We start from the raw sequence: 26585 nt of genomic DNA on the forward strand, positions 1-26585 counted from the left end.
GCACTCCAGTCTGGGAAACAAGAATGAAACTCTGTCTCAAAAAAAAAAAAAAAAAGAGAGAGAAAAAAAAAAGACTGGCCTTCACCACCTCAGAACTACAGCCAAATAATGCACTGGTTCTCACATTCTCATTCCCCACTCACACTGCGATCTAAACTCTTGGGAAGTGTGGAAAGGGCTTTCTCGGTCCAAATCCTGATACAAATACCATGGCATTCTCCTGTCAAATCAATAGAATCAGAGTTTTAGAGCTAGGAAGGGACTCTCAATGCCTTCCTTTAAGGAATGTTTGCTAAGCGCCTTTCGTGTCCAGGGCATGATGACAGTGCTCAGAGCTGCCATCCAGGGAGACACCCACAGCGTCCGAGTGCAGAGTCCCAGGGAGATGCCGTCCCCAACGGAGCAGGCTCCCAGCACAGGTCACCCACTGAGCCAAGGTAACCTTCTGGTCTTCCCCTGTGGCCTTGTTCAGATAAAATTCTTGGAAGGTTAGTGTAGTTTTACTCTCAGAGATTGAAAAACCAGCTGGGAACAGAAGCTCTTCTGTAAAGATTTCATAGCTCAGTTACCATGAGTGTAGGATATGATAAGATTCTAAAGCCAGCTGTGTAATTCAATTCCATTTCTTTAAAGAAAAAGGGCTGGTCTGGCATAGTGGCTCATGCCTGTAATCCCAGCACCTTAGGAAGTTGAGGCAGGAAGATCACTTGAGGCCAGGAGTTGAAGATCTGCTTGAAAAACATAGCAAGACCCCCATCTTTATAAAAAATAAAAAAATTAGCTGAGCATGGTGGCACACGCCTGTGTTCCCAGCTACTCAGGAGGTGCTGGGAGGATTGCTTGAGACGGGGAGGTTGAGGCTACGGTGAGCTGAGATGGTGCCACTGCACTCCAGCCTGGGTGACACAGTGAGACACTATCTCAAAACAAAAACAAAACAAAATCAAAAGACAACCCAAATGGCCAACATCTACAGGACATTAAATGAACTATAATACATCCATATTCTGGGTTGTGGTATAGCCAAGGGTTCTGATAATACTTGATGATCTTGAAGAAAGGCTCAGTGAAAAAAGAAAAAGGAGGGAACAAAAGTGTATGTACAGTGTAATCCCAATTGTGTGTGTGTGTGTGTGCGCGCGCGTTGTAATTTTACTTTAAGAAGCAAGGGAGCAATAAACATAAACATCAAGTTGGGTACAGTGGTACACACCCGTATCCCCAGGTACTTGGGAGGCTGAGGCGGGAGGATCACTTGAGCCCAGAAGTTCCAGGCTGTAGTGCACGCTGATCCTGCCTGTGAATGGCCACTGCACTCCAGCCCAGGCAACATAGTGAGACCTCGTCTCTAAAAACAACAATCTCAGTGTATACCTCCAATGGGGAGGCAGACAGAGGGATTGGGAAGAAGAGGCACACATGAGCAGATGTAGGCATTAGTAATGGCTAGTTTTGGAGCTGACGGTAGATTAATTATATTGTATATTAAATAAATAAATGCTGCATGTACATATGTATACATGACTGCATAGAAAAAATTGGGAAAATTTTACCAAAATTTCTAGATATCTGATTTTAATTTTCTTCATACTTTTCTGTATTTTCCAACATTTCTAAGATTTGGGGATGCATTTCTTTTATAATTGAAAAAGTGAGGCTCACTTGCATAAGATGGGGAAGTACCTAGATGTATGAGAAGGACAGTGCTATCCCATGGGGAATTTCCACCAGAAATTGAGAAATGCTCCTGGAATCACGAGCCTGGACTTTGTGCTGGGCCTTCTGAATGTGCACCTCACTCTTTGCCACAAGGGGGAGCAAGGAGACAAGGTAAAAGAGAAGCCAGACCTGTGGGGGCGGGGGAGGGGCAGGTGGGGTGGCGGGGGTCGGGGGAGGGGCAGGGGTTGTGTGTGGAGGCGCCAAGGTGACAACCACCCGTCCCACTCCCCCCGGGTCCCCAGAGCCTCACCCAAGAGCTTCATGAGGTTATGAACACAGCTATGAATTAGGATCAAAGCTGTGTCTGAGGACTTTCTACCAAAGAATCTAATTTGTTTTGTTTTTAGATCTTTTTCTCTTTTTTTGAGATGGGGTGTCACTCTGTTGCCTAGGCTGGAGTGCAGCAGTGCCATCTTGGCTCACTGCAGCTTCAACCTCCCAGAATCAAGCGATCTTCCCGCCTCACCCGAGTAGCTGGGACTATAGGTGTGAACCACCACGCCAGGCTAATTTTTCTATTTTTTATAGAAATGGGGTCTCAATATGTTACCCAGACTGGTCTTAAACTACTGAGCTCAAGCAGTCCTCCTGCCTTGTCCTCCCAAAGTGCCGGAATTAGAGTGCCTGGCCGCAAGTCTAATTTGAATGTCAGAAGGGCAGCAAGTAATTACTAAGTCGTTTTATGGAGAAACTAATGTTGTCACTGTACCACACACAGCTACGTTACAGCCCTGATGACGCCACCTACAAGTCATTTAGTCTCAGTCACTTCCTAGTGAAGCTCTAGCCTCCCATTTAATCAGAGACAGTTTGACTAAGAAGGAGGTGACATACACCCAGAGTCGTAATTGGAAAATAGCCCAGGCAGTGTTCCTTGTGATTTTATGTTGTTTCCATCAACTTGGTGTTTGGAAATAGACGTCAGTTAGTGAGTGTAGTGGGCACAGAGGAAAGAATGAGCTTTGAAACAAGAATTCTTATGTTCAGATCCCAGGTCTGCAGCCCCCTGGTTGTGCACCTGTGGCAGGTTACTGGTCCCTCCCAGTCTCGGTGTCTTCATTTTTAACATGGAGATGCCCAAAGGGAAACTCCTGGCTGGGTAAGGCCCCCCCTAGAGGGAGGCTTCAACTGCAGGCAGCTTTCTTTGGCCAAAGTCCTGGGAAGGCCTGGACAACACTCAAGGTAGGAGCCTGGGACAGAGGGGCCAAGATCACACCCGTTGAGCCAGATACACCTCAACACCTAGAAAGACTGGGTTTCCTAATGCAACAGAATTCACAACTTACATCTAAGGAAAAGAATCAGACGTAGCTGTGCGCTGTGGCTCATGCCTGTAATCCCAACACTTTGGGAGGCCAAGGTGAGAGGATTGCTTGAGCCCAAGAGTTCAAGACCAGCCTGGGCAACATAGCAAGACCCCATCTCTACAAAAAATACAAAAATTAGCTGTTGTGGTGGCATGCGCCTGTAGTCCCAGCTACTCGGGGAGCTGAGCCCAGGAGTTTGAGGCTACCAGTGAGCTGTGCTTGCACCACTGCACTCCAGCCCAGGTGGCAAAATGAGACCCTGTCCCTAAAAATAAAGAATTGAAGAGTGATACCCAGTTTGGTCTGCATCTTAGGGCCCAGATCCAAAGATGGCAGACCCCCCCACCCATGTTTTGTGTCCCATGAACATGTCAGCCACAGCGTGGCACAGAGGAAGGAAAGCAGGATAGTGCCCAGGAACAAGGCAGGGAGGGTGAGGCACGTAGGACCTAGGAAGGCACAAATGGACACAACTTAATGATTTTTTTTTTTCTTTTTTGAGACAGAGTCTTGCTTTGTTCCCCAGGCTGGAGGGCAGTGGCGTGATCTTGGTTCACTGCAACCTCCTCCTCCCAGGTTCAAGTGATTCTTCTGCCTCAGCCTCCTGAGTAGCGGGGATTACAGGTGCGCACCACCATGCCTGGCTAATTTTTGTATTTTTAGTAGAGACGGGGTTTCGCCATGTTGGCCAGTCTGGTCTCGAACTCCTGATCTCAAGTGATCTGCCCGCCTCGGACTCGCAAAGTGTTGGATTACAGGTGTGAGCCACCTTGTCCGGCCAACCTGATTTTATTTTAAAACAAAACAATGGCAGAGCCTATCTTTGAGGAAGGAGAGTCCAGGAAGCCTGGTGCTACTCCCAGCCAGATGCCTGATGTGGAATCAGGACAACTCCAAGGCTGTTGCTGTGGAAAGGGAGGTTCCCTGCACCAGCACATTGCACAGCTCCAAAGGCATGGGCCATGTGCATGGAACACGGTCCAAAGGTGCCTCCTGGAGCTGAGCAACTTGGGGGCCATGGCAGATGCCAGTCCAATCTCCCAGAACACTGGTGTGTAAAAGGCCCTCAAGACCAGAAGGAACTGAGGCTGAGCATGACATGACCTGCCACAGGCCACACGGTCTGCAAAAGTGGCTGGCACCAGTCACCCTGGCATCCCCCCTGTGCTGTCCCTGGGTGCTGCCTTTCACTCCCCAGCCTTGTGGAGGGCTGGCCTTACCTTCTGACCTCAGGGAACCAAATGGCAACGTTTCTGTCATCTCTGTGATCACATCCTGTGGTTGTCTGCCTGCCCCATCAACATGCCCCTTCTCATCTTTTATTTTATGGAACATTTCCTGTGAGATTCTGCCAAAGACCTGCTTGCTTCCGTTACTTTGATTTTATTTTAAGGAAAGCAAAATTTATGGAAATCAAACTGGTTTTGACACAGGAGGCATAACAAATAAAACTTTCCATTCCTGGGTGAGTATAAACAATCGGACACCCAGCCTTTGACGTGAACCACAGCAGCTGTCGTGCAGGAGGACACAGGTGGCAGGTCTCAAACACAAGTCTGCAATTTTTATCCAAAGAGTGGAATTAGTGTGGAAACTGGAACCTCTGGAAATTTCTTTTTGAGAAATTTCATTTGCTCTAAGCTTAGTCAGTATTACTCGATTTTAGTGTCCCCATGGGCCAGGTGCTCACTACAAAACTTGAAGCATCAGCCTGAGATTTTCAGTTAACCCATAATCCTTGCCAGGGGGCATCAATATGGCAGCGCCTTGGCCAGAACTTTGCACGACGGCTTCCTTTGTTCTGTGGCTAAAGAAGTGTCTTGCAGTGCCGCTTTTCAAAAGACAGCCATGGCTCCAGGTGCCACTCAGGAAGGCTTGTGGAGTGGGTTCTGCGAGGTCGTCGCTGCTGTGGCCTGTGCATGAAGCTTGTGGCCTGGCCTAAAAGCAGAGAGGACGCCCTTTAAACAGAAACATTTTTAAAGTTTTCCTCTCCCCACTTACTTCTCCCTGCCATCCTCTCCCCACTGCCCCATCACCTCTAATCCCCAAATAATGGAGATGCAGGCTCCTGGCAGTAGACGCTGCCACAGGGGCATTTCACTTCAGTTGTTAGCATTCTTGCTGAGGGACAGTGTGCTGATTAGTAGAGGCAAGCAGCCTTGGGAAATCTGAAAATATACCGAAAGTCATTTTCCAGAAACTACTTCACATACCTACTTTCCTCCAAAATTGCTCTGGCTTTTTAGAGACCGAAATCCCAGTCTTATTGCAAAACGAGGCCTCAGATTAACAGATATTTTTCTTTGATGAGTTGTATTGAACACATATCCATTGACAGCCTGCCAAGGTAGGGCCATGGTAGATGCTAGGCACTAAAGTCTATGGAAGATGGAAAGTTCTGGCCTGGAAAATGGATGAGAGGCATTTGTTTAGAGGGTTTTTTGTTGTGTTTTTTGTTTGTTTGTTTGTTTTAAGATGGAGTCTTGCTCTATTGCCCAGGCCGGAGTGCAGTAGTCCAGTCTTGGCTCATTGCAGACTCTTCCTCCTGGGTTCAAGCAATTTTTCTGCCTCAGCCTCCCGAGTAGCTGGGATTACAGGTGTGTGCCACCACGCCCAGCTAATTTTTGTATTTTAGTAGGGATGCAGTTTCAACCATGTTGGCCAGGCTGGACTCGAACTCCTGACCTCAAGTGATCCACCCTCCTCAGCCTCCCAAAGTGCTGGGATTACAGGCATGAGCCACCGCACCCCGCTCGAGTTTATGGTCTAGTTGCAGAGACATAGAAGTAGGTGATTACAGTGGGGTTTTAGAAGCACTGTGACGAACTGGTGTATGCACAGAGCAGGGCAGACAGCGGAGGGGAGGCCCAGCTAGTGATGGAGTCAGACCCGGCCCCAAAGCCCACATTCTCTCAGTGCTGAGACAGAGACAGAGACGGACAGACATAGACAGACAGGGGGTCGCTTTTCAGCATTGTTCAGCCCCTGTTGGTGACCCTCTGGCATCTGGTGCCTGCACCCGCTCCTCTCCTCTGTCTCTCACAGGCAAAACGGAGAGCATGGTTCCTGAAAGACACAGTGGCTACTCTTATATCTCCACAGTAGATATCCTGCAAACGGTTGATTGTGCGGACAGCTTTTCTCAAGGCACCCTGTTATCCTGCTCCCTCAACCTGATTTTCATCCTGAATTCTCTGTCTCTAGGCCCACCTCTACCCACCCAGTGCACCAAATCGGAGAGGGCAGGATCATCCCAACTCCCCACTCCCACATCCAGTGATGCAGCTTGAACTTCAGACTCCCATCCTTTGCTTGGTTCCCATTGTCACTGTGCACTGCCTCAAATTGGACCCTTCATTGTCATCGGGGCAATGATAACTGAGTCCTAAGTGGCCCCCAGCCTCCCCTCTCTCCCAGTGCAACCTAAGCACCACACTGCCACCAGCATTGTGCCCTGAAAGCAAATTAGATAACACCAGTGTCTTTCTTTCTCTTTTCTTTCTTTCTCTCTTTCTCTTTCTTTCTTTCTCTCTTTCTCTTTCTCCTTCTTTCCTTCTCTCTTTCTTCCTTTCTTTCTCTCACTTTGTTTCTCTTTTTCCCTTTCTTTCTCCTTCCTTTCTCTCTCCTTCCTTCCTTTCTTTATTCTTCCTTTATTTTTTCCTTCCTTCCTCCCTTTCTTTCTTTCTTTTTTCCTTCCTTCCTTCCTTTCTCTCACTTTCTTTCTTCTTTCTTTCTCTCTTTCTCCTTCCTTTCTCTCTCTTCTTTCCTTTCATTTTTCTTCCTTTCATTTTTTTCCTTCTTTTCTTCCTTTCACCCTTCCTTCCTTCTTTCCTCTCTCTCCTTCCTTCCTTTTTTCCTCTCTCTCCTTCCTTCCTTTTCTTTTTCTTTCTTTCTTTCTTTCTTTCTTTCTTTCTTTCTTTCTTTCTTTTTCTTTCTTTCTTCCCTTTCTTCCTTCTTTCTCCTCTCTCTTCTCTTCTCCTTCCTTCCTTCCTTCCTTCCTTCCTTCTTTTTGGTGGGAGGACAGGGTCTCGCTTTGTCACCCAGGCTTGAGTGCAGCGATATGATCATGCAGCCTTGAACTCCTATGCTCAAGCGATCCTCTTACCTCAGCCTCCTGAACAGCTAGGACTACAGACACGTGCCACCACACCAGGGTAATTTTTGTATTTTTCGTAGAGATGGAGTCTTGTTATGTTGCCCAGGCTGGTCTTGAACTCCTGGCTTCAAGTGATCCTCCCACCTCAGCCTCCCAAGTAACAGAGACTCCAGGCACATGCTGGCATGCCCAGCTGATGTTTTTTATTTTTTGTGGAGACAAGGTCTTGCTTTGTTGTTCGGGCTCCCTGCCTCAAGTGCTCCCTGCTCCCTGGCCTCAAGTGGTCCTCTTGCCTTATCCTCCTCACGAAGTGCTGGGTACAAGCATGAGCCACTGCACCCAGCTGACCATGCCATTCTCAGTCTGAAATATCTCCAATGACTTTATATCGTGCAGAGAATAGAATCTGATTTTCTTAGCACAGCATATCAGGGTCTGCATCTTGCTTCATCTCGTCCTTCCATCATCTGCCGCAGCCACAGAATCTCTCACTAGCACCTGAGTGCACCTCCTCGCCCTCGCACACACCTCACCCTCTGAGCCCAGGTGAGGACATCTCCAACTTCCCAACCTAGGAAGCTCCTATGCAACCACAAAATTCAGCTCAAATATTACCTCATCTGTAAACACATTCCTTTATTTCTCTAGAAAGTCTCAATCATGCCTTCCTCTGTATTTATATCTTTATAAGTCCTCCACCCTTACATTATACCTTTATTTTAGTGCTTGACATAATATATTGAAATCAATTATAATATATTGAAATCATCCATACATATATGTCTTCTGTCTGGACCTCACACTTGCTGTCTCTCTCACCCAGGCCCAGTCATCCATACATACAAGTTTTCTGTCTGAATCTTTCTCTCTCTGGATCTCTCTCTCTCTCTTTAGAGAGAGAGAGAATATGTATATAGAGAGAGGGTGGAGTGCAGAATATATATATATAGAGAGAGAGAGGGTGGAGTGTAGTGGTGCAATTATAGCTCACTGCACCTCACTGCAGCCTCAATCTCCTGGGCTTAAATGATCCTCCCACCTGAGCTTCCTGAGTCGCTGAAACTACAGGTGAACACCACTATGCCTGGCTAATTTTTTTGTGGGGGGATGGAGTCTCACTCTGTCGCCGAGGCTGGAGTGCAGTGGCACCGTGTTGGCTCACCACAACCTCCGTCTCCTGGGTTCAAACAATTCTCCTGCCTCAGCCTCCCAAGTAGCTGGGATTACAGGCGCCCACCACCACGCCTGGCTAGTTTTTATATTTTTGGTAGAGACGGGGTTTCACTGTATTGGCCAGGCTGGTCTCGAACTCCTGACCTCAGGTGATCCACCCACCTTGGCCTCCCAAAGTGCTGAGGATTACAGGCGTCAGCCACCGCGCCTGACCTTTTTTTTTTTCTTTTTTTGTGGAGACAGAATCTCAATATTTTTTTTTTGTGGAGACAGAATCTCAGATTTTCCTGAACGAAAATCTGTTTACCCCATTCTCAACTCCAACAATCCTAGGCCAACCCGCTACAATCCCCATCATCCTATTCCCCATGTTACTAATCCCAACCTCTAAATATCTTATTAACAATCGACTAATTACCATTCAACAAAACCTAACTCAACTTACTCTAAAACAAATAATAATAATTCACAACGTTAAAGGACAAACCTGATCTCTAATACTAACGTCTCTAATTGCCTTTATTACCACAACAAACCTCTTAGGACTCCTGCCCCACTCATTTACACCAACCACCCAACTTTCCATAAACCTAGCCATAGCAATTCCCCTATGAGCTGGCACAGTGATCATAGGGCTTCGCTTTAAAACTAAAAATTCCCTGGCTCATCTTCTACCACAAGGTACACCCACACCACTCATTCCTATACTAGTAATAATCGAAACTATTAGCCTACTTATTCAACCAGTAGCCCTAGCTGTACGACTAACCGCCAATATCACAGCTGGCCATCTACTAATGCACCTAATTGGAAACGCTGTACTAGTACTATTAACCATCAACTTCTCCATTGCCCTACTAACCACTATACTCCTAACACTACTAACCGTCCTAGAAATTGCAGTAGCCCTGATCCAAGCCTACGTCTTCACACTCTTAGTCAGCCTCTATCTACACAACAACACCTAATGACTCACCAACTCCATGCCTATCACATAGTTAAACCCAGTCCCTGGCCACTGACAGGAGCCCTATCAGCTCTTCTGATAACATCTGGCTTAGTTATATGATTCCACTTCTACTCTACCACCCTACTGGTAGTAGGCCTACTAACCAACACACTAACCTTATATCAATGGTGACGTGATATTGTACGAGAGAGCACATATCAAGGCCACCACACAACACCCGTCCAAAAAAGCCTTCGATATGGAATAACATTGTTCATCATCTCAGAAGTCTTCTTCTTTATTAGCTTCTTCTGAGCATTTTACCACTCAAGTCTTGCCCCAACACCCTGCTTGGGAGGCCATTGACCACCAACAGGCATTACCCCTTTAAACCCCCTAGAAGTACCCCTCCTAAACACCTCCGTACTACTCGCATCCGGAGTCACAATCACCTGAGCCCATCACAGCCTCATAAATAGTAGCCGAAAACAAACAATCCAAGCCCTACTTATTACAATTCTACTAGGTACCTACTTCACTCTACTACCAATCTCAGAATACTTTGAAGCACCTTTCACCATCTCCAATGGCATTTACGGTTCAACATTTTTCGTCGCCACAGGCTTCCATGGGCTTCACGTTATTATTGGATCCACATTCCTTTTTATTTGCCTCATTCGCCAACTACTATACCATTTCACATCAAACCACCATTTCGGCTTCGAGGCCGCCGCTTGATACTGGCACTTCGTAGATGTCGTCTGACTATTCCTCTATATTTCTATCTATTGATGAGGGTCCTACTCTTTTAGTATAACCAGTACAATTGACTTCCAATCAATTAGTTTTGACAATATTCAAAAAAGAGTAATCAACCTAGTACTAGCCTTAATAATCAATACCCTCTTAACCTCGCTACTAATAATTATCATATTCTGATTACCCCAACTCAACTCCTATGCAGAAAAAACTAACCCCTACGAGTGTGGATTTGATCCCCTAAATCCTGCTCGCATCCCATTCTCAATAAAGTTTTTCCTAGTCACCATCACTTTTCTACTATTTGACCTAGAGATCGCTCTACTACTATCCCTACCGTGAGCTATCCAAACAACAAACCTCCCAATAATAATCAAATCAACCATTGCTTTTATCATTATCCTAATTCTCAGTTTAGCCTACGAATGAACTCAAAAAGGACTAGATTGGACCGAGTTGGTAAGTAGTTTAAACAAAACAAATGATTTCGACTCATTAGATTATGATAGCCATACTAACCAAATGACTCCTACCCACATAAACATTATATTAGCATTTACCATCTCACTTCTAGGCATATTAATTTACCGTTCACACCTAATAGCTTCCCTCCTCTGTCTAGAAGGAATAAATAATATCACTTTTTATCATAACTGCCCTCATTGCCTCGAACATACATTTCCCTTTAATCAACATTATACCCATCATCCTACTAGTATTTGCCGCTTGCGAAGCAGCAGTAGGCCTTGCCTTACTAATCTCAATCTCCAATACATATGGGCTAGATTATATTTGCAACTTAAGCCTGCTTCAATGCTAAAAATAATCATTCCCACAATCATGCTACTACCTGTGACATGATTCTCCAAAAATAATACAATCTGAATCAACTTGACTACACACAGCCTAACTATCAGCCTCATTCCCCTATTATTCTTTAACCAAACCAACAACAATCTCCTTAATTACTCAACCTACTTATCCTCCGACCCACTAACAACACCCCTCCTAATACTGACTGCCTGACTCCTACCCCTCATAATTATAGCGAGTCAATATCACCTATGCAACGAACCCCCTTCACAAAAGAAACTTTACCTTTCCATAATAATTTTCCTACAAATCACCTTAATTCTGACATTCATGGCTACAGACCTAATTATATTCTACATTCTATTTGAAACCACCCTCATTCCCACCCTAATTATCATCACTAAATGAGGCAACCAAGCAGAACGTCTCAACGCAAGCACATATTTTCTATTCTACACACTAACTGGCTCTCTACCCCTACTCATTATACTAAACCACACCTACAACAACACAGGCTCACTAAACATTATACTACTAACATTCACAAACCAAAAACTAACAACTACCTGATCCCACAACTTTACCTGACTAGCATGCATAATAGCTTTTATAACAAAAATACCTCTATATGGCTTACACTTATGACTCCCCAAAGCTCATGTTGAAGCCCCTATTGCAGGATCAATAGTTCTTGCCGCGGTACTCCTAAAACTAGGTGGCTATGGCATAATATGACTTACTTCCATTCTTGACCCCTTAACAGAACACATGGCCTATCCATTCCTTATGTTATCCCTATGAGGCATAATCATAACAAGCTCAACATGTCTCCAACAAACAGACTTAAAATCACTCATCGCATACTCTTCTGTAAGTCACATAGCCCTAGTAATCGTAGCCTCCCTCATCTAAACCCCCTGAAGCTTCTCTGGCGCAACCATCCTTATAATTGCCCATGGACTTACCTCCTCCATATATTTCTGCCTAGCTAACTCAAACTATGAACATACCCACAGCCGCATCATACTACTATCTCGAGGACTCCAAACCCTACTCCCATTAATAGCCTTTTGATGATTCACAGTAAACCTCACCAATCTTGCCCTACCCCCCACCATCAACCTACTAGGCGAACTCTTTGTGATCACAACCTTATTTTCCTGATCCCATATTACTATTATACTAACAGGACTCAACATACTAATCACAGCTCTCTACTCCCTCCACATGTTTATCACAATGCAACGAGGAACACTTACATACCACATAATTAACATAAAACCTTCCTTCACACGAGAAAATACATTAATATTTATACACCTCGCCCCGATTATTCTTCTATCCCTCAACCCCAACATCATTCTAGGGTTTACCTCCTGTAAATATAGTTTAATCAAAACATTAGATTGTGAACCTAACTATAGAAGCCTACCACTTCTTATTTACCGAGAAAACTCGCAAGGACTGCTAATCCATGCTTCCGTGTTTAAAATTACGGCTTTCTCAACTTTTAAAGGATAACAGCTATCCATTGGCCTTAGGAGCCAAAAACATTGGTGCAACTCCAAATAAAAGTAACAACCATGTATACTCCTATTATAATAACAACCCTCACCTCCCTAACTCTCCCAATCTTTGCCGCCCTCATCAACCCTAACAAAAAACGCTCATACCCAAATTATGTAAAATCAACTGTAATATATGCTTTTGTTACTAGCTTTCTTTCAACAACCTTATACATTTTCCTAAACCAAGAAACAATCATTTGGAGTTGACATTGAATAATAACCCAAACATTAAATCTAACATTAAGCTTTAAACTAGATTACTTCTCCATAATATTCATTCCAATCGCACTATTCATCACCTGGTCCATTATAGAATTCTCGCTATGATACATAAGCTCAGATCCAAATATCAATCAATTCTTCAAATACCTCCTTATTTTCCTCACTGCCATACTAATTCTAGTCACCGCTAACAACCTTTTCCTACTCTTCATTGGCTGAGAGGGCGTAGGAATTATATCTTTCCTCCTAATTAGCTGATGACATGCTCGAACAGACGCCAACACAGCAGCCATCCAAGCAATCCTATATAACCGCATTGGTGACATTGGTCTTATCCTAGCTATAACATGATTTCTCTTACATTACAACTCATGAGACTTTCAACAAATACTAGCCCTGAACTCCAACTTAAATCTCCTTCCACTAATAGGTATTCTCCTGGCAGCAGCAGGAAAATCAGCCCAATTTGGCCTCCACCCCGACTGCCTTCTGCCATGGAAGGCCCAACTCCAGTCTCAGCTTTACTTCACTCTAGCACCATAGTCGTCGCCGGAGTATTCTTACTCATTCGCTTCCACCCTTTAATAGAAAACAACATATTGATCCAAAATCTTACATTATGCCTAGGAGCCATTACCACCCTATTCACAGCCATTTGCACTCTCACACAAAACGATATTAAAAAAATTGTAGCCTTCTCTACTTCAAGCCAACTAGGTCTGATAATAGTCACCATTGGCATTAACCAACCATACCTAGCATTCCTACACGTCTGCACTCCCCAGTTCAGGAGATCTTCCCACCTTGGCCTCCCAAAGTGCTGAGATTACAGGTGTGAGCCACTCTGCCAGGCCATTGGAGTTTCAAATTTTATTCCCGACATCTAATCTGAGGCTCTGCTCCTGCTAAGTGCTCAGTGGCTGTTTGTGCCGTGTTACAGGAGTTCCCATCGGTTCTTTTCACCTGTGTATATTGCCAGGGGCTTTTGGTAACCTGAAATTCCCTTACAGTGAGGCAGCAGGAAGCAGAGAAACCCAGCAGAGACAGAACCCTGGGGCTCTCTCCTTTATCCTTGGTCATAATTGTCCAACTTCAAAATAAATTCTGTAACACCCCTAGTCACCAGGGTTATCACGCTATCAAAGGGTGTTTGATGTTGTCAGTTTAAGGGATTAAAATAAGTAACTTCCATTATGAGAGGTAGACAAGCAACACCAACCCAAGGACGAGAGCCAAGTAGTGGGAAGGCTTGAATCACCTGCATCACCTTCAGAACGGCGCTGCATTACTCAAAATTGAGAATGTTCTCATGCACAGAATGCCGAGATTCATGTTAATGAACTGATGTTAGGTTGTTCTGCAGGAAAACGTAGTAAATAATAAGATTATCATTTATGGCATAGAAAAAAATGCACTTTCAGATGACTCTATGCTAAGAGCAATGAAACAATGAAGAAAAAAATGATTTTTTGACACAGATCTAGATTGTTCTACTCTTAAAGTATTTACGACAGTGATAAGCACATGTCTAAATTACCTGAGTTCTCTAATAGTCCAAATGGGGAAAAAAAAAAAAATCAGACAGGAAAGGGATGAAGCAGAAGTTTTAAAAAATTCGTATTAGGAAAATTGGAAATACATGAAATTTCATCTGAAATCAGCCAGAGACTTGGATCCTCATTTTGCTTAAGTGAGTTTTACATAATGCAGTGCACCTGATCTTAGCCAAAAGGCCGAGAAGCGATACATAATACCATGCAAATTAAATATATTGCTGATAAAATGGACCCAAAGCTTCTACTGAATTGTGTAAAATGGGCTTTCTATCATTGTCCCCACCACTGAAAAATGGGACTTTCATAAATTACATTACTTTCCTAAGAACCTTAACTTCAAACAGTTCAATTTTCATTTAAAGGAAAGTAATTTCCCAAATGGCATTTAGTCAGAACAGGTGCTGTTACATCTGGATGCCAGAGCTAATCAGGGGGCGTTTTCTCTTTTTCTATCTGTCTTCACTATCTGAAGCCCAGTTTACAGCTTCTCATTGTATTTTGTACCTCATTAGTTTTTGGCATCCTCTATAGCATATTGGCCAGTATGATTCATCCTTTCTTTGAGCACAATTAGCTGTGAAAACAGATCTTAGGACAGACTCCCTCCCTACCCCCAAAGGATTACTGAAGGTAGGAAATGCAGGTGATTATCAGTTTGCCTTTGATACAGACATCCTGCTCTGCCGTGGCCCTTTGAACTATCTTTGATATGCAATAATTAAGAGGGATTCAACCCCTGGAGGAGAAGCCGCGTGGCCCTGCCTCTTCTCTCCTTCTATTGAGTCCTTGTTTTGAACGATTGATCAAACAGATTTGAAGGGATTTGTTGAAGCTTGTGTGGGGCAGGAGGAAGGAACAGAACGGGGAGGGGGCACATCTGGTTATAAATAGTTTCAGGAGGAACCTGCTGGTCAGACTTTGCTCAGCCGATTTCACGCACCTTACTCACACTAAGGTTTGCTTCTCTTTCAGAAAAAGCAGTGACAAACAGACGACATACTGAGTTGCCACCTTAGTGGAAGCTCTGCTCTGGGTGGAGAGCAGCCTCGCTTCGGTGACGCACAGTGCTGAGACCCTCCAGGAGCCCAGGGATTGAAGGATGGCGGCGGCCGTCCTGCTGGGACTGAGCTGGCTCTGCTCTCCCCTGGGAGCTCTGGTCCTGGACTTCAACAACATCAGGAGCTCTGCCGACCTGCTTGGGGCCCGGAAGGTAAGGCTGCTAGGGAGGGGTTGAGGTACGGGGCTGCTGACAGTCGGGGTGTTCTGTTTGGGCTTCAGTAAGTCGTTTTGATTCATGTGTGAAATGTCTTATCTAGCAGGTAAATTGAATTGGTTTTGGATTTGGGAGGGCACCCTGGTAGGATCAGTGGCCTTAGCATGAATGTATGAAATAAATACAGTGGCTTTTCACATCATTTGGCCATAAGTTTGTCTATAAATCAGGGAATAAACGAACACTTTGGAAGCTCTACCATGTGCCAGCTCTTTTACATGTGATACCTCATGTACTCCTTCCTCACAATTTGAGATAGATGAAACACCCCCTAATTCCAGATGAGGAAATAAGACTCAGAGATTTTGAAGAGCTTACCCAAGCTCACAAAGCTGGCAAACATGGGAATGAGAATTTAAACAGAGGACCATGATGCATTGCCTTGTCACCGTCTAACTTCACAGAGAGAGTTGTTTTAGGGATCGCTTTATATATGTGTATATGTTATTATATATCCTATCTATTATTACATATATCATATATACTATACCAACATTAAAAGTATCAACTGTGGATGAGAACAATTGATCTTCGCTATCTCTTTCTCTATGTCAATGAGGCATCATTGAAAATCAAAGGACAGTTCACTTAGGGAGGGTCTGCAAGCTAAATGTGATTCACTAGAGTGAAAAATCAAACAAGAATGCCCAAAACATCAATAGTATATTTAATTAAACTGCAGCCAGCTTCTAGAGTTAAGATATATTGAAAATCTCATAATCACCTGTTAAGACACACATAGGAAACCATTTTTTTCCATTTTCACAAAGAGCACAGGAAAACTAAATTCTGAGTTAAGACAATTTTTCAAACTCAAATAGCCTTTGCAGGGCCTGGGTCTCTCCCCAGGTGACCTGAGCTTCCCTTTGTGGGAGAAAACCATTTCCACTGGAAAATAAGATGCTGCCTGGGGTTTGTCACAGCGCCACTGTCCTTTGGCTCCCTCCACCTCCTGCCTTCCATCGTGTTGGGTTTCCTAGCCTTGTGACAACAGATTCCCTCCACAGGGCTCACAGTGCCTGTCTGACACGGACTGCAATACCAGAAAGTTCTGCCTCCAGTCCCACAATGAGAAGCCGTTCTGTGCTACATGTCGTGGGTTGCAGAGGAGGTGCCAGCGAGATGCCATGTGCTGCCCTGGGACACTCTGCATGAATGGTGAGCGACCATAACACCAACAGTGGTTTTTAAACCAAAGGTAGTGTCTAAGCCCCATAGACTAGCACATTCCAGGGTAGATACTCTCTAATGGCGCTTCCTAGATTCATGCTTGAAGTAAGTTTATGCAGCTGCCTTTTCTTTTCCTTTTTTTCGGAGATGGAGTTTCCAGGCTGGAGTGCAATGGCATGATCTCAGCTCACTGCAGCCTTGGCCTCCCGGGTTCAGGCGGTTCTCTTGCCTCAGTCTCTGGAGTAACTGGCATTACAGGCGTGCACTACCACGCCCGGCTAATTTTTGTGGTTTTAGTAGAGACAGGGTTTCACCATGTTGGTCAGGCTAGTCTCGACCTCCTGACCTCAGGCGATCCACCTACCTCGGCCTCCCAAAGTGCTGGGATTACAGGCATAAGCCACCAGGCCTGGCCTGCCTTTTCTTCATGAAACAAAATAATTTATTTCCTGGCAACAGCTCTTGCCAATGACTTGGAGATAATGATTTTAAAGGAAAGACTCAAGTTGGAATCATTCAAATACTTCCATTTCCACTTGGATACCATTAACTACCTTTAATGGAATCCAACTTCCACTTAACTACTTTCTCTGCCATATGTGAGCATGTAAATATTTAGTGCATGTCCCAGAAATCTAGAAAGTTATATATAAACTGAAGGCAGAGGTGCTACTAAACTATGCAACAGTAGGATAATTAGTGTGTCTGTGTTTCTCCCCCTTGAAGTTAGTAATTCTAGTTATACCTGGTTGTCCCTCAGATGTTTGTATTACGATGGAAGACGCAACCCCAAAATTGGAAAGGCAGCTTGATGAGCAAGATGGCACACATGCAGAAGTAACAACTGGGCACCCAGTCCAGGAAAACCAACCCAAGAGGAAGCCAAGTATTAAGAAATCACAAGGCAGGAAGGGTAAGAACAGCATTCTGAGCACATTTTATTTCAGAAATGCATTTTCTCCTCCCAGCCTCTTAAGGATAGGGTGAGATTGATTTTATTCTTCTCCATCCCAGAAACACTTAGGGAGCACGTGCTGTTTGTAATCTCTTTCTATAAGAAGCTGTGGGGGTCATGTACAGAGTACCCTAAGGTAGTCTGCAGCCAGTAACAACAATTCCGATGGGTAGGGGTGGAGTCGCCATTGCATTACCGCTTTTAGCGTAAGACCTAGCTCTGTGAGACCCACGTGCTGTGTCTATTTTTACTTTGTGTCTGTCAGTCGTAGGTCCCATTCCCTTATCCCAGTAGCAAACCCCCGGCAGGCCACTTTCCTTATTTATCACTAAAGCCCACATTAACCTTGTTACAGGACAAGAGGGAGAAAGTTGTCTGAGAACTTTTGACTGTGGCCCTGGACTTTGCTGTGCTCGTCATTTTTGGACGAAAATTTGTAAGCCAGTCCTTTTGGAGGGACAGGTCTGCTCCAGGAGAGGGCATAAAGACACTGCTCAAGCTCCAGAAATCTTCCAGCGTTGCGACTGTGGCCCCGGACTACTGTGTCGAAGCCAACGGACCAGCAATCGGCAGCATGCACGGTTACGAGTATGCCAAAAAATAGAAAAGCTATAAATATTTCAAAATAAAGAAGAATCTACATTGCATTTGAGCTCAATCTTGGACATTAACTTTAAAATGCTTCCATACAGATCTCTCTTAAAATCAAATCTTGTAGCAAGTGAAATAGCCTGAAACTAGAGAACTAAGAGTTGGCGACCTTGTGATGAATGAAACTAGCTTTAGCTTTTTGTCCGGTTTTCCAGAAAACTGATGGGACTCTGTAACAAAAAAAATTTATTTCTAATCTAGGGACTCAATTAATTCAAATCTTCAAGAATTGAGGCCCGGCGCAGTGGCTCACGCCTGTAATCCCAGCACTTTGGGAGGCTGAGGCGGGTGGATCACGAGGTCAGGAGTTTGAGACCAGACTGGCCAACACAGTAAAACCTTGTCTCTGCTAAAAAATACAAAAAATTAGCTGGGCATGGTGGCAGGCGCCTGTAATCCCAGCTACTTGGGAAATTGAGGCAGGAGAATTGCTTGAACCCAGGAGGCGGAGGTTGCAATGAGCCGAGATCGCACCATTGCACTCCAGCCCAGGCAACAGTGCGAGACTCCGTCTCAAAACAACAACAAAGAATTGAAATTGTATATATTTACAGTGTACAGCATGATGTTTTGAAATACATATACTATAACCGAGTCACATCTCTCTCTCCAAATACATCTTTAAGCAATTTCTGGTAAAGGGCTGGTGCCTGACAGTATCCTAGGGGGTAAAAATGATAGCACCTAAAGTTTTTTTTTTTTTTTTTGAGACGGAGTCTCGCTCTGTCGCCCAGGCTGGAGTGCAGTGGCCGGATCTCAGCTCACTGCAAGCTCCGCCTCCCGGGTTTACGCCATTCTCCTGCCTCAGCCTCCCGAGTAGCTGGGACTACAGGCGCCCGCCACCTCGCCCGGCTAGTTTTTTTGTATTTTTAGTAGAGACGGGGTTTCACCATGTTAGCCAGGATGGTCTCGATCTCCTGACCTTGGATAGCACCTAAAGTTAAAAGTAAGTTAATTCTTACATCTTACCAGGGAAAATTATCACAGCAAATACTATATTTTTCCTTAAAAACTCTATTGTTTATTTCCATTCATTTCTTAGAAGGGAAATGGCATTTCACTACAAAATAATTTGGTTAATAAAGAAGTTTCAAAAGATATCTTATATTTGTATAGTCCTTTGCAAGTTATAAAGCATTTTCACGTTTTCAGTAGCTTTACTTACCATTTGATACCTTTGTCTATTTTATATTTATATAATTTTAATATTTGAAAGGCAGGGCTTTCAAGGAGTGTTTTTATTTATACATTTTGACCACTTGCACTTAAAAGCCCAGAGGAAGACTCGGGCAAAAAAGTGAAATTTTTGTTTGGAGTTTAAAAGGCTGTATTTTGTGCATAGTAGAAGTGGTTGTGCTTAGGGGAGCTCTTTCTAGTGGATTTCAAGCAAGTGCTACAGATTTCATTTAAGAGATAAACCATACACCTGTTTTTCTATTCAGGTTATAAGTATATATTGCAAGATTCAATGATATGGTTTGGACATTTGTCCCTTCCGTAACTCCTGGCTGAAATGTGACCTCCAGTACTGGAGGTGGGGCCTGGTGACTGGACAATGAGGGCGGACTCCTCATGAATGGCTCAGCACCATCCCCTTGGTGATAAGTGAGTTCTGTTAGTTGACACAAGATCGGGTTGTTTAAGAGTGTGGCACCTTCTCTCTCTCTCTCTCGCTCCTGCTTTCGCCATGTGAAGTGCCTGCTGCTGCTTCATCTCCCACCAGGAGTAAAACCTTCCTGAGGCCTCCCAGCAAGCTTAGCAGATACCAGTGCCATGCTTCCTATACAGTCTGCAGAACCATGAGCCAATTAAACCTTTTTCCTTCATAAACTACCCAGTCTCCAGTATTCTTTTAGAGCAATGTAAGAATGGACTGATACAATCAAATATGGGCAAAACAAAAAATTAAATTTATGAAGGTCTCTAGTTTATTTTTTTGAGATGGAGTCTCACTCTGTTGCCCAGACTAGAGTATAGTGGTATGATCTTGGCTCACTGCAACCTCCGCCTCCCAGGTTCAAGCAATTTTCCCACCTCGGCCTCCTAAGTAGCTGGGATTACAGGCACTTGCCATCACCCCTAGCTAATTTTTGTATTTTTGGTAGAGACAGGGTTTCACCATGTTGGCCAGGCTAGTCTCCAACTGCTGACCTCAGGCCATCCACCTGCCCCAGCCTCCCGAAGTACTGGGATTACAGGCATGAACCACCGTGCCCGGCCCCCCTAGTTTCTAGAAAATATTGAACAATCTTCCAGAGGCTAGTCTCTGGGTATACCTTAATTAACTAATTTGTGATCAGTAAGTAGGGGTAATGTGGTTTATAGCCTAGAGCAGAATATGAGAAAATAAAAACTCCCATTAAAGATCTGCTATCATCTCATATTTCTCTCTACCAAACCCATAGTAAAGTATGATCATGAACATAATATGAAAATTTAAACTAAACATATTTGCTAAGAAAATAAGAACATCATTATCCAATAACAGTACACAAGGTTTTATTGACTACATTGCAAGCGAAAGCATGAAGAAGAAACAATCATTTAAAAACACTAAAGACCCTTACATAGCAAAGGTTAAGAAATAAATTAAGACTCCTATTGTGCTGTGTCTGCCAGGGAGGACACAGGCCTCATTCACTCCGGTCCTTGGGTTCTCGGTATTTCCACTGGATGTAATCAAAGATGTCTTTCTCACTATCCACTGGCAGGGGTTCTCCAGCAACTCCTACAAGTACAGAGAGAAAAAACTTATTGTAAGAACCCGTTTTATAGTTTAGTTATAGAGGGTTCAAAATTAAAAGCTGTGTGGGATTTGCTTTCAGAAGAAAAAGGAAAATGGTAACCAAGTCACTAAAAAAGAAAGACATTGGCAGACGTGGTAGCTCACGCCTGTAATCCCAGCACTTTGGGAGGTTGAGGCGGGCGGATCACCTGAGGTCAGGAGTTCAAGACCAGCCTGACCAACATGGAGAAACCCCATCTCTACTAAAAATACAAAATTAGCCGGGTGTGGTGGCGCATGCCTGTAATCCCAGCTACTCAGGAGGCTGAGGCAGGAGAATCGCTTGAACCCAGGAGGCAGAGGTTGCAGTGAGCTGAGAATGTGCCATTGCACTCCATCCTGGGCAACAAGAGCGAAACTCTATTTCAAAAAAAAAAAAGACACTGACCACTCTATTGTCTCCCAGGAGCCTGTGCTGGAGCTTCGTCTTGTGAGTCACCAGTGCCACAAAGGGAACCTGGGGATCCCAGCTAGAGTCACTCAAGTCATCCTCACTCTTGATTGTCCTCTCTGCTGGAGCCAGTATGTATTATATAAAATACTCTAGTGAGTTCCTTTGCAACTCGGTTCTTGGACTAGCAGCACTGGCATCTAGAACAAGCTTATCCAACCTATGGCCTGTGGGCCGCATGCGGCCCAGCACAGCTTTGAATGTGGCCCAACACAAATTTGTAAACTTTCTTAAAACACGATGAGATGTTTTCGTGATTTTTTTCTTTAAAGCTCATCAGCTATCATGAGTATTGGTGTATTTTATGTGTGGCCCAAGACAATTATTCTTCTTCCAGTGTGGCCCAGGGAAGCTATAAGATTGGAAACCTCTGATCTAGAAGCTTACTAGAAATGCAGAATCCTGAGCCCCACTGCAAGCCCAAGGAGTTAGAATCTGAATTTAGTGAGGCCCCCGTGTTGCTGGTATGCATACTGAATTGTGAGAAGTTCTGCCCTAGTCTACCAGGGATGAAAGCCTTATTTTATACTTTGAGGACAAAATGACAAAAATTCATTCTCCTAGTAGAGAACGGTAAACCACATAGTATACTGTGAAATGTTAACAGGACCCATTAAGCATAGATTCAGCAATCCTTATTCTTTAAACTTTAAAAGCATGGGGCCAAAGATACTGTGGCACTAAAAGCAAAGTGTGTGGCAATGAAAACAATGATACTTGAGTTTTTCAGGGGTCTTGGAGGTACATTAAACAACAGCAAAAAACAAAAACCTTTTTAGATGAGTAAGATATTTTACTGAGCATGCAAGGATTTAATCCATTTTAACAAAGCTAGAAATAACACTTGCCTTGATGGCTTTCAACTGAGGGCCTAGGAGCATGTTATGCATTACATCCTTTCTTGTTGCCTGAAGGACTAAAAATACAAAGAAACTACACTAACTGGCATAGTTATTAGAAGGTTTGCTAAACCAAAGTATCTTTGAAAATTACCTTCTCTCGAGATGAGAAATGATCTCTAATACACACATGGACACTCACCAGTGACTCCCAAGGGACGGATGGTGTACTCATTGATTGTGAAACCCTTTTCTAGGGCATGAGCCCTCATATTCTTATTGAAAATATCACTCCCAGTGAAATAGAGAACACCACAGTAATACTGATCTTTGGGTATCAACCTAAAAAAAATGGACAGTAGATACATTTTTTTTACCATGCATTTCAAGTTTAGCAAATATAGGACTCCTAAAATCAATAAGGAACAAAATACCTAAGATAAGCCTAAGTGGTCTAATAAATTGAAGAGAAGACTATCATGAGGTAGACTGCTCAAATCACCCCAACCTTGTAATTTGTTTACGTTTCTATGAACTTTGTTCTGAAAGAGGCGTGGAGAAATGAAATCGCATTATCACTTAATACAACTAACTTAGCCCAGGCAGGAAATGACTTTTGAGCTGTGGAAGGCATCATGGTGAGGTGCAAATCTGGAGAAAATAAATCAGAGTCTGTAGACAGTCATTACTCTTCATATACTTTGGAGCTAAACATTGCATTTGGCAAGAACATATGGCTCTCGGGAGTAAAAAGAGGCTCTAGATATGAATGTGAACTCCAAGATACAAAAAGGGAGGGAGAAAACGAGACAAGTTTGGAAAAGTTAACAGGTCAGCAACAAAGTCTGAACAATACCTGATATCAATTCTTCTGTGTGGATATTCTTTTTCATCATTTTTACTGGGAAGCTGGCAAACACCCTAAAATGAATATTTTAAACCAAGTTTAAAGATGTTCTAAACTTAAGGCTTAATTTTAATCAAGCAAAACACAAGGTCATTTTTGTTTTTAATATTAGCAGCTCTAGAATTCTGAGTACTTTTAGCAGCTTCTGTGAGTGATACACTATCCCACCTTTCTATTACACTTCATGATAATTAGAGAACTACACGAAACCGCAAATGAGGATTCTCATTATGAGGATTTGGCCTTTGCATGATTCTAAACAAGAAACTAATCAAAGAAAACACTGAACACAAAACACAGACATCAAAATAAACAGAAGAGAGCAAGGTGGAAGAAACGATTATGCAGGAAGAAGAAAATAAACAAAAAAGCTACCAGTAATAGTCTCAGATAACGGAAGATAGTCTATCCATGAAGCAAGGACAGAATACTACAGAAAACCCTCAGGGAAAAGTTTAAATCAAAATTTAAAATGATAGGTAGCAGAAGTAAAAGAGTTTGAAATTGAAGAAATCTCTCAGATACTAGAAGGGAGAAAGACACGGAAAATAAGAAAAATATGAGATCAGAAAATGAGAGGATCACTTTCTTCCTTCTCCACAGGTTAAGTTTTCATTATACTTCTACAGTTTCCAAACAAAAGTTATTCAAGTCTGTTTTATCTTTTCCCTTTCCAGAAAAATGGACAAAAAATCTGGACTGGTCAGTAACCCATACATATGTAAAACAAGCTATTAGCACCACCAAATTTCCAATTAAAAGTATCAAATGCTACATTCTAAGAAAAATACACAAGTGACAAGCTTCTGGTCCCCAAGAGTGGTCAAGTTAACACATGCCACTAAAAGCCATACTTTTTCACTCAGCAAAATAGAAAAATTAAAATCTAAACTAATTCTTGAGCTGTTCCTATGGAAGAAAGATTAATGAAACATGTTTACCTTCAAAATACCTACCTTCTTAGGAACTAACAAGTTCCAACTCAACTTCCACCTTCAAGTGGATCAGAAGTCATTTCCACCTGGAATTACCAGGAGGTATTACCTTGCGGATGCGGATGTCTAGATGCCACAGGGAATGATGTTGCTGTTTGTCACATCAGTAATAGGATTTTATCTCATGGCTTTGTTCCTTTCCTTGAGGCTAATTTTATTTCCTGCACTTTTTCTGAAGTGCTAATGTTAAAGAATTTCTCTGTTTTACTGTAAATTCTGTATTAGATTGAGTGGATTAGCTTTGTTTGGCATTTCATCTGGGGAGCTTCATACTGAGTGTCTGAAATAAAGCCTCTTTCATTTCCTCACAGTAGCCATGGTATCTCCTATTGTCCCTTGAATTCTTACTGCAGATATTTCACAGAAAATCACCCAAGGCCAAACTTGCACAAAATACTGAAATTTGAATGACACTCACCTTACATAAAACCAATAGTTAAATGCAGAGGAAACTGTTTTTTTCTTCTGAGTGCTACTATATTCACAGGAAGAACAGCTCAATTATCTAAAGACTATGATTGTACAAGATGATCTGGAATAACCATGGCTTTCCTACTGTTTGTTTACTATTAGCTTAAAGGAATTTGTATCTTGAAGATAACTTGCAAAACACATGGAGAGGCATATCTTTAAGACTAGTAAGTGGTGATAGCAAGAAGAGGTTTTGCAAAAATATGGAATGAGAATGGTTTATTTCACTACCTAAGTTGAAATCATTTTGCAGCCAGTTTCCTTTTAGAAGCCTAGAGCTCTTAGCTTCTTCGGATATCTTGGTCACGCTCATTCCCATAGGCTTGCTGCTTGGACTCCTGCCTGGCTCTCTCTTCCCTCAGATATCTGCTTAGCTAACTCCCTATGTCTTTCCCTAAGTCTCATGTTCTCAATGAGGCTGCCTCCAACCACACTATTTAATACTGCCTCCTGCACTCTCCTCTCCCCTACACCCTGTTCCTCCTTTTTAAAAAATAGCACTTAACGGCCGGGCGCGGTGGCTCAGGCCTGTAATCCCAGCACTTTGGGAGGCCGAGGCAGGTGGATCACGAGGTCAGGAGATCAAGACCATCCTGGCTAACACGGTGAAACCCCGTCTCTACTAAAAATATAAGAAAATTAGCCGGGCGAGGTGGCCGGCGCCTGTAGTCCCAGCTACTCGGGAGGCTGAGGCAGGAGAATGGCGTGAACCCGGGAGGCGGAGCTTGCAGTGAGCCGAGATCGCGCCACTGCACTCCAGCCTGGGCAACAGAGTGAGACTCCATCTCAAAAAAAATAAAAAATAAAAAATAAAAAATAAAAAACACTTACTACTCTAACCTATTATATAATTCACATATTTATTATGTTCATTGTTAACTATCAGTCCCTTCCCACAATCCTCAAATGTGAGTTTTACTTAAATTCATGGATACATCCCAAGCTTCCAGAACAGTGCCTGGAATGCTTGTATGTATTTGCTGAATTGACTGAATACAACTTCTGCCCTGGGGGTGCTCACTCTCCTCATTCTGTTCTTCTTTCATGGCACCATCCTCTCTCTATCCCTTCCTTTGTTCCCCAATCTAATCCTTACCAGGTCACCTTCCTCTCCTGATCCATTTCCACACAGATGACATCTTATATTTGTGCAGCTCTCTTTGTACAACTCTTGGAAGATCCAGTATCTCTGAAGTTGTGCAAATTCTTATTTGTACATCAAATAATTGCACAAACTCTTCAAAGTTTCCACATATATTATTTAATTTTGATCTGCATAACAGTCTTCTGATGTAGGGCAAATATCAATTTTAAAGATAAAACTCAGGCCTTTTAGAAGTAAATCCACCTTCCCAATGCCACACAGAGTATTAGTAATGGAGCCAGAATAAGACCCTCTATCTTCTATATCCAAATCTATTCTTCCATAATGAAAGATACAAACCACCTCTTAACTGTCTCTAAAATTGATTTGAAAGTTGACCTCGAGTGCTTCTCTTCCTAACAATGATTACAAATGTCAAAACAGCACGCTCAACTATGGTATTTTTTTAAGTTCCAGGGACTATGAACCACAGGTATAACATCCAAATTTTGTCAAAAACCACCGAGATGGATTCCTACGTCGCAACCTAAAGATCTTAGTTTCTTGTTCTTATTGTCATCTGAATCTTCTACACTTAAAAACAAATAAACAGACCCAGTCTTCTTGTGTTTTAGCCTGTTTTCTTCTGGAGATATGTCTGGGGGATGCTTTCCTGTCAATACCGCTAGATGTGCTGCCAGATGTATGATTTAAAGACTGGGAAGTCAAGATAGGGCATGGTTCCTACAATCCCAGGTCTATCCTAGGATGGGTGAGTGGCCTTAGTCTTCATTCCTGTGGCACACGCACAGTGAGGTCTAAACTAGCCTCATCTCTAGCAA

General features: G+C 43.2%; 2 protein-coding genes and 1 pseudogene across 2 annotated transcripts in view; 2 read left to right on the forward strand and 1 right to left on the reverse strand.

Moving 5' to 3' along the window:
* The first annotated feature begins 268 nt into the window (after positions 1-268).
* LOC126960702 (ATP synthase subunit a-like) lies at positions 269-9733 on the forward strand (annotated as a pseudogene).
* Positions 9734-15018: 5285 nt separating this feature from the next.
* Positions 15019-18889, forward strand: DKK4 (dickkopf WNT signaling pathway inhibitor 4). Its single transcript, XM_050800460.1, has 4 exons — positions 15019-15372; positions 16443-16593; positions 17366-17518; positions 17916-18889. The coding sequence occupies exons 1-4, from the start codon at positions 15262-15264 to the stop codon at positions 18173-18175; spliced, it is 675 nt and encodes a 224-aa protein (XP_050656417.1). The 5' UTR covers positions 15019-15261; the 3' UTR covers positions 18176-18889.
* A 1804-nt stretch (positions 18890-20693) lies between these two features.
* The window catches only part of POLB (DNA polymerase beta), a 679334-nt gene continuing 673442 nt past the window's right edge, over positions 20694-26585 (reverse strand). Inside the window, exons 13-15 of the mRNA XM_050800426.1 lie at positions 23143-23207; positions 22489-22628; positions 20694-20939 (exon numbers count right to left, since the gene is read on the reverse strand). Of these exons, the coding sequence (XP_050656383.1) occupies positions 20845-20939; positions 22489-22628; positions 23143-23207 (300 nt within the window). The 3' untranslated portion in view covers positions 20694-20844. The remainder of the gene's footprint in view (positions 20940-22488; positions 22629-23142; positions 23208-26585) is intronic.

This window comes from Macaca thibetana, chromosome 8 (genome assembly GCF_024542745.1).
Source record: "Macaca thibetana thibetana isolate TM-01 chromosome 8, ASM2454274v1, whole genome shotgun sequence".
Lineage (NCBI taxonomy): Eukaryota > Metazoa > Chordata > Mammalia > Primates > Cercopithecidae > Macaca > Macaca thibetana.

What these genes read in the sequence shown, in the direction of transcription:
- DKK4 (XM_050800460.1), top strand. Translation starts at nt 15,262, where the DNA reads ATGGCGGCGGCCGTCCTGCTGGGACTGAGCTGGCTCTGCTCTCCCCTG. An exon ending in TGGGACACTCTGCATGAATG is followed by an intron (nt 16,594 to 17,365) that starts GTGAGCGACCAT and finishes GTTGTCCCTCAG; the next exon opens with ATGTTTGTATTACGATGGAA. An exon ending in GAAATCACAAGGCAGGAAGG is followed by an intron (nt 17,519 to 17,915) that starts GTAAGAACAGCA and finishes ACCTTGTTACAG; the next exon opens with GACAAGAGGGAGAAAGTTGT.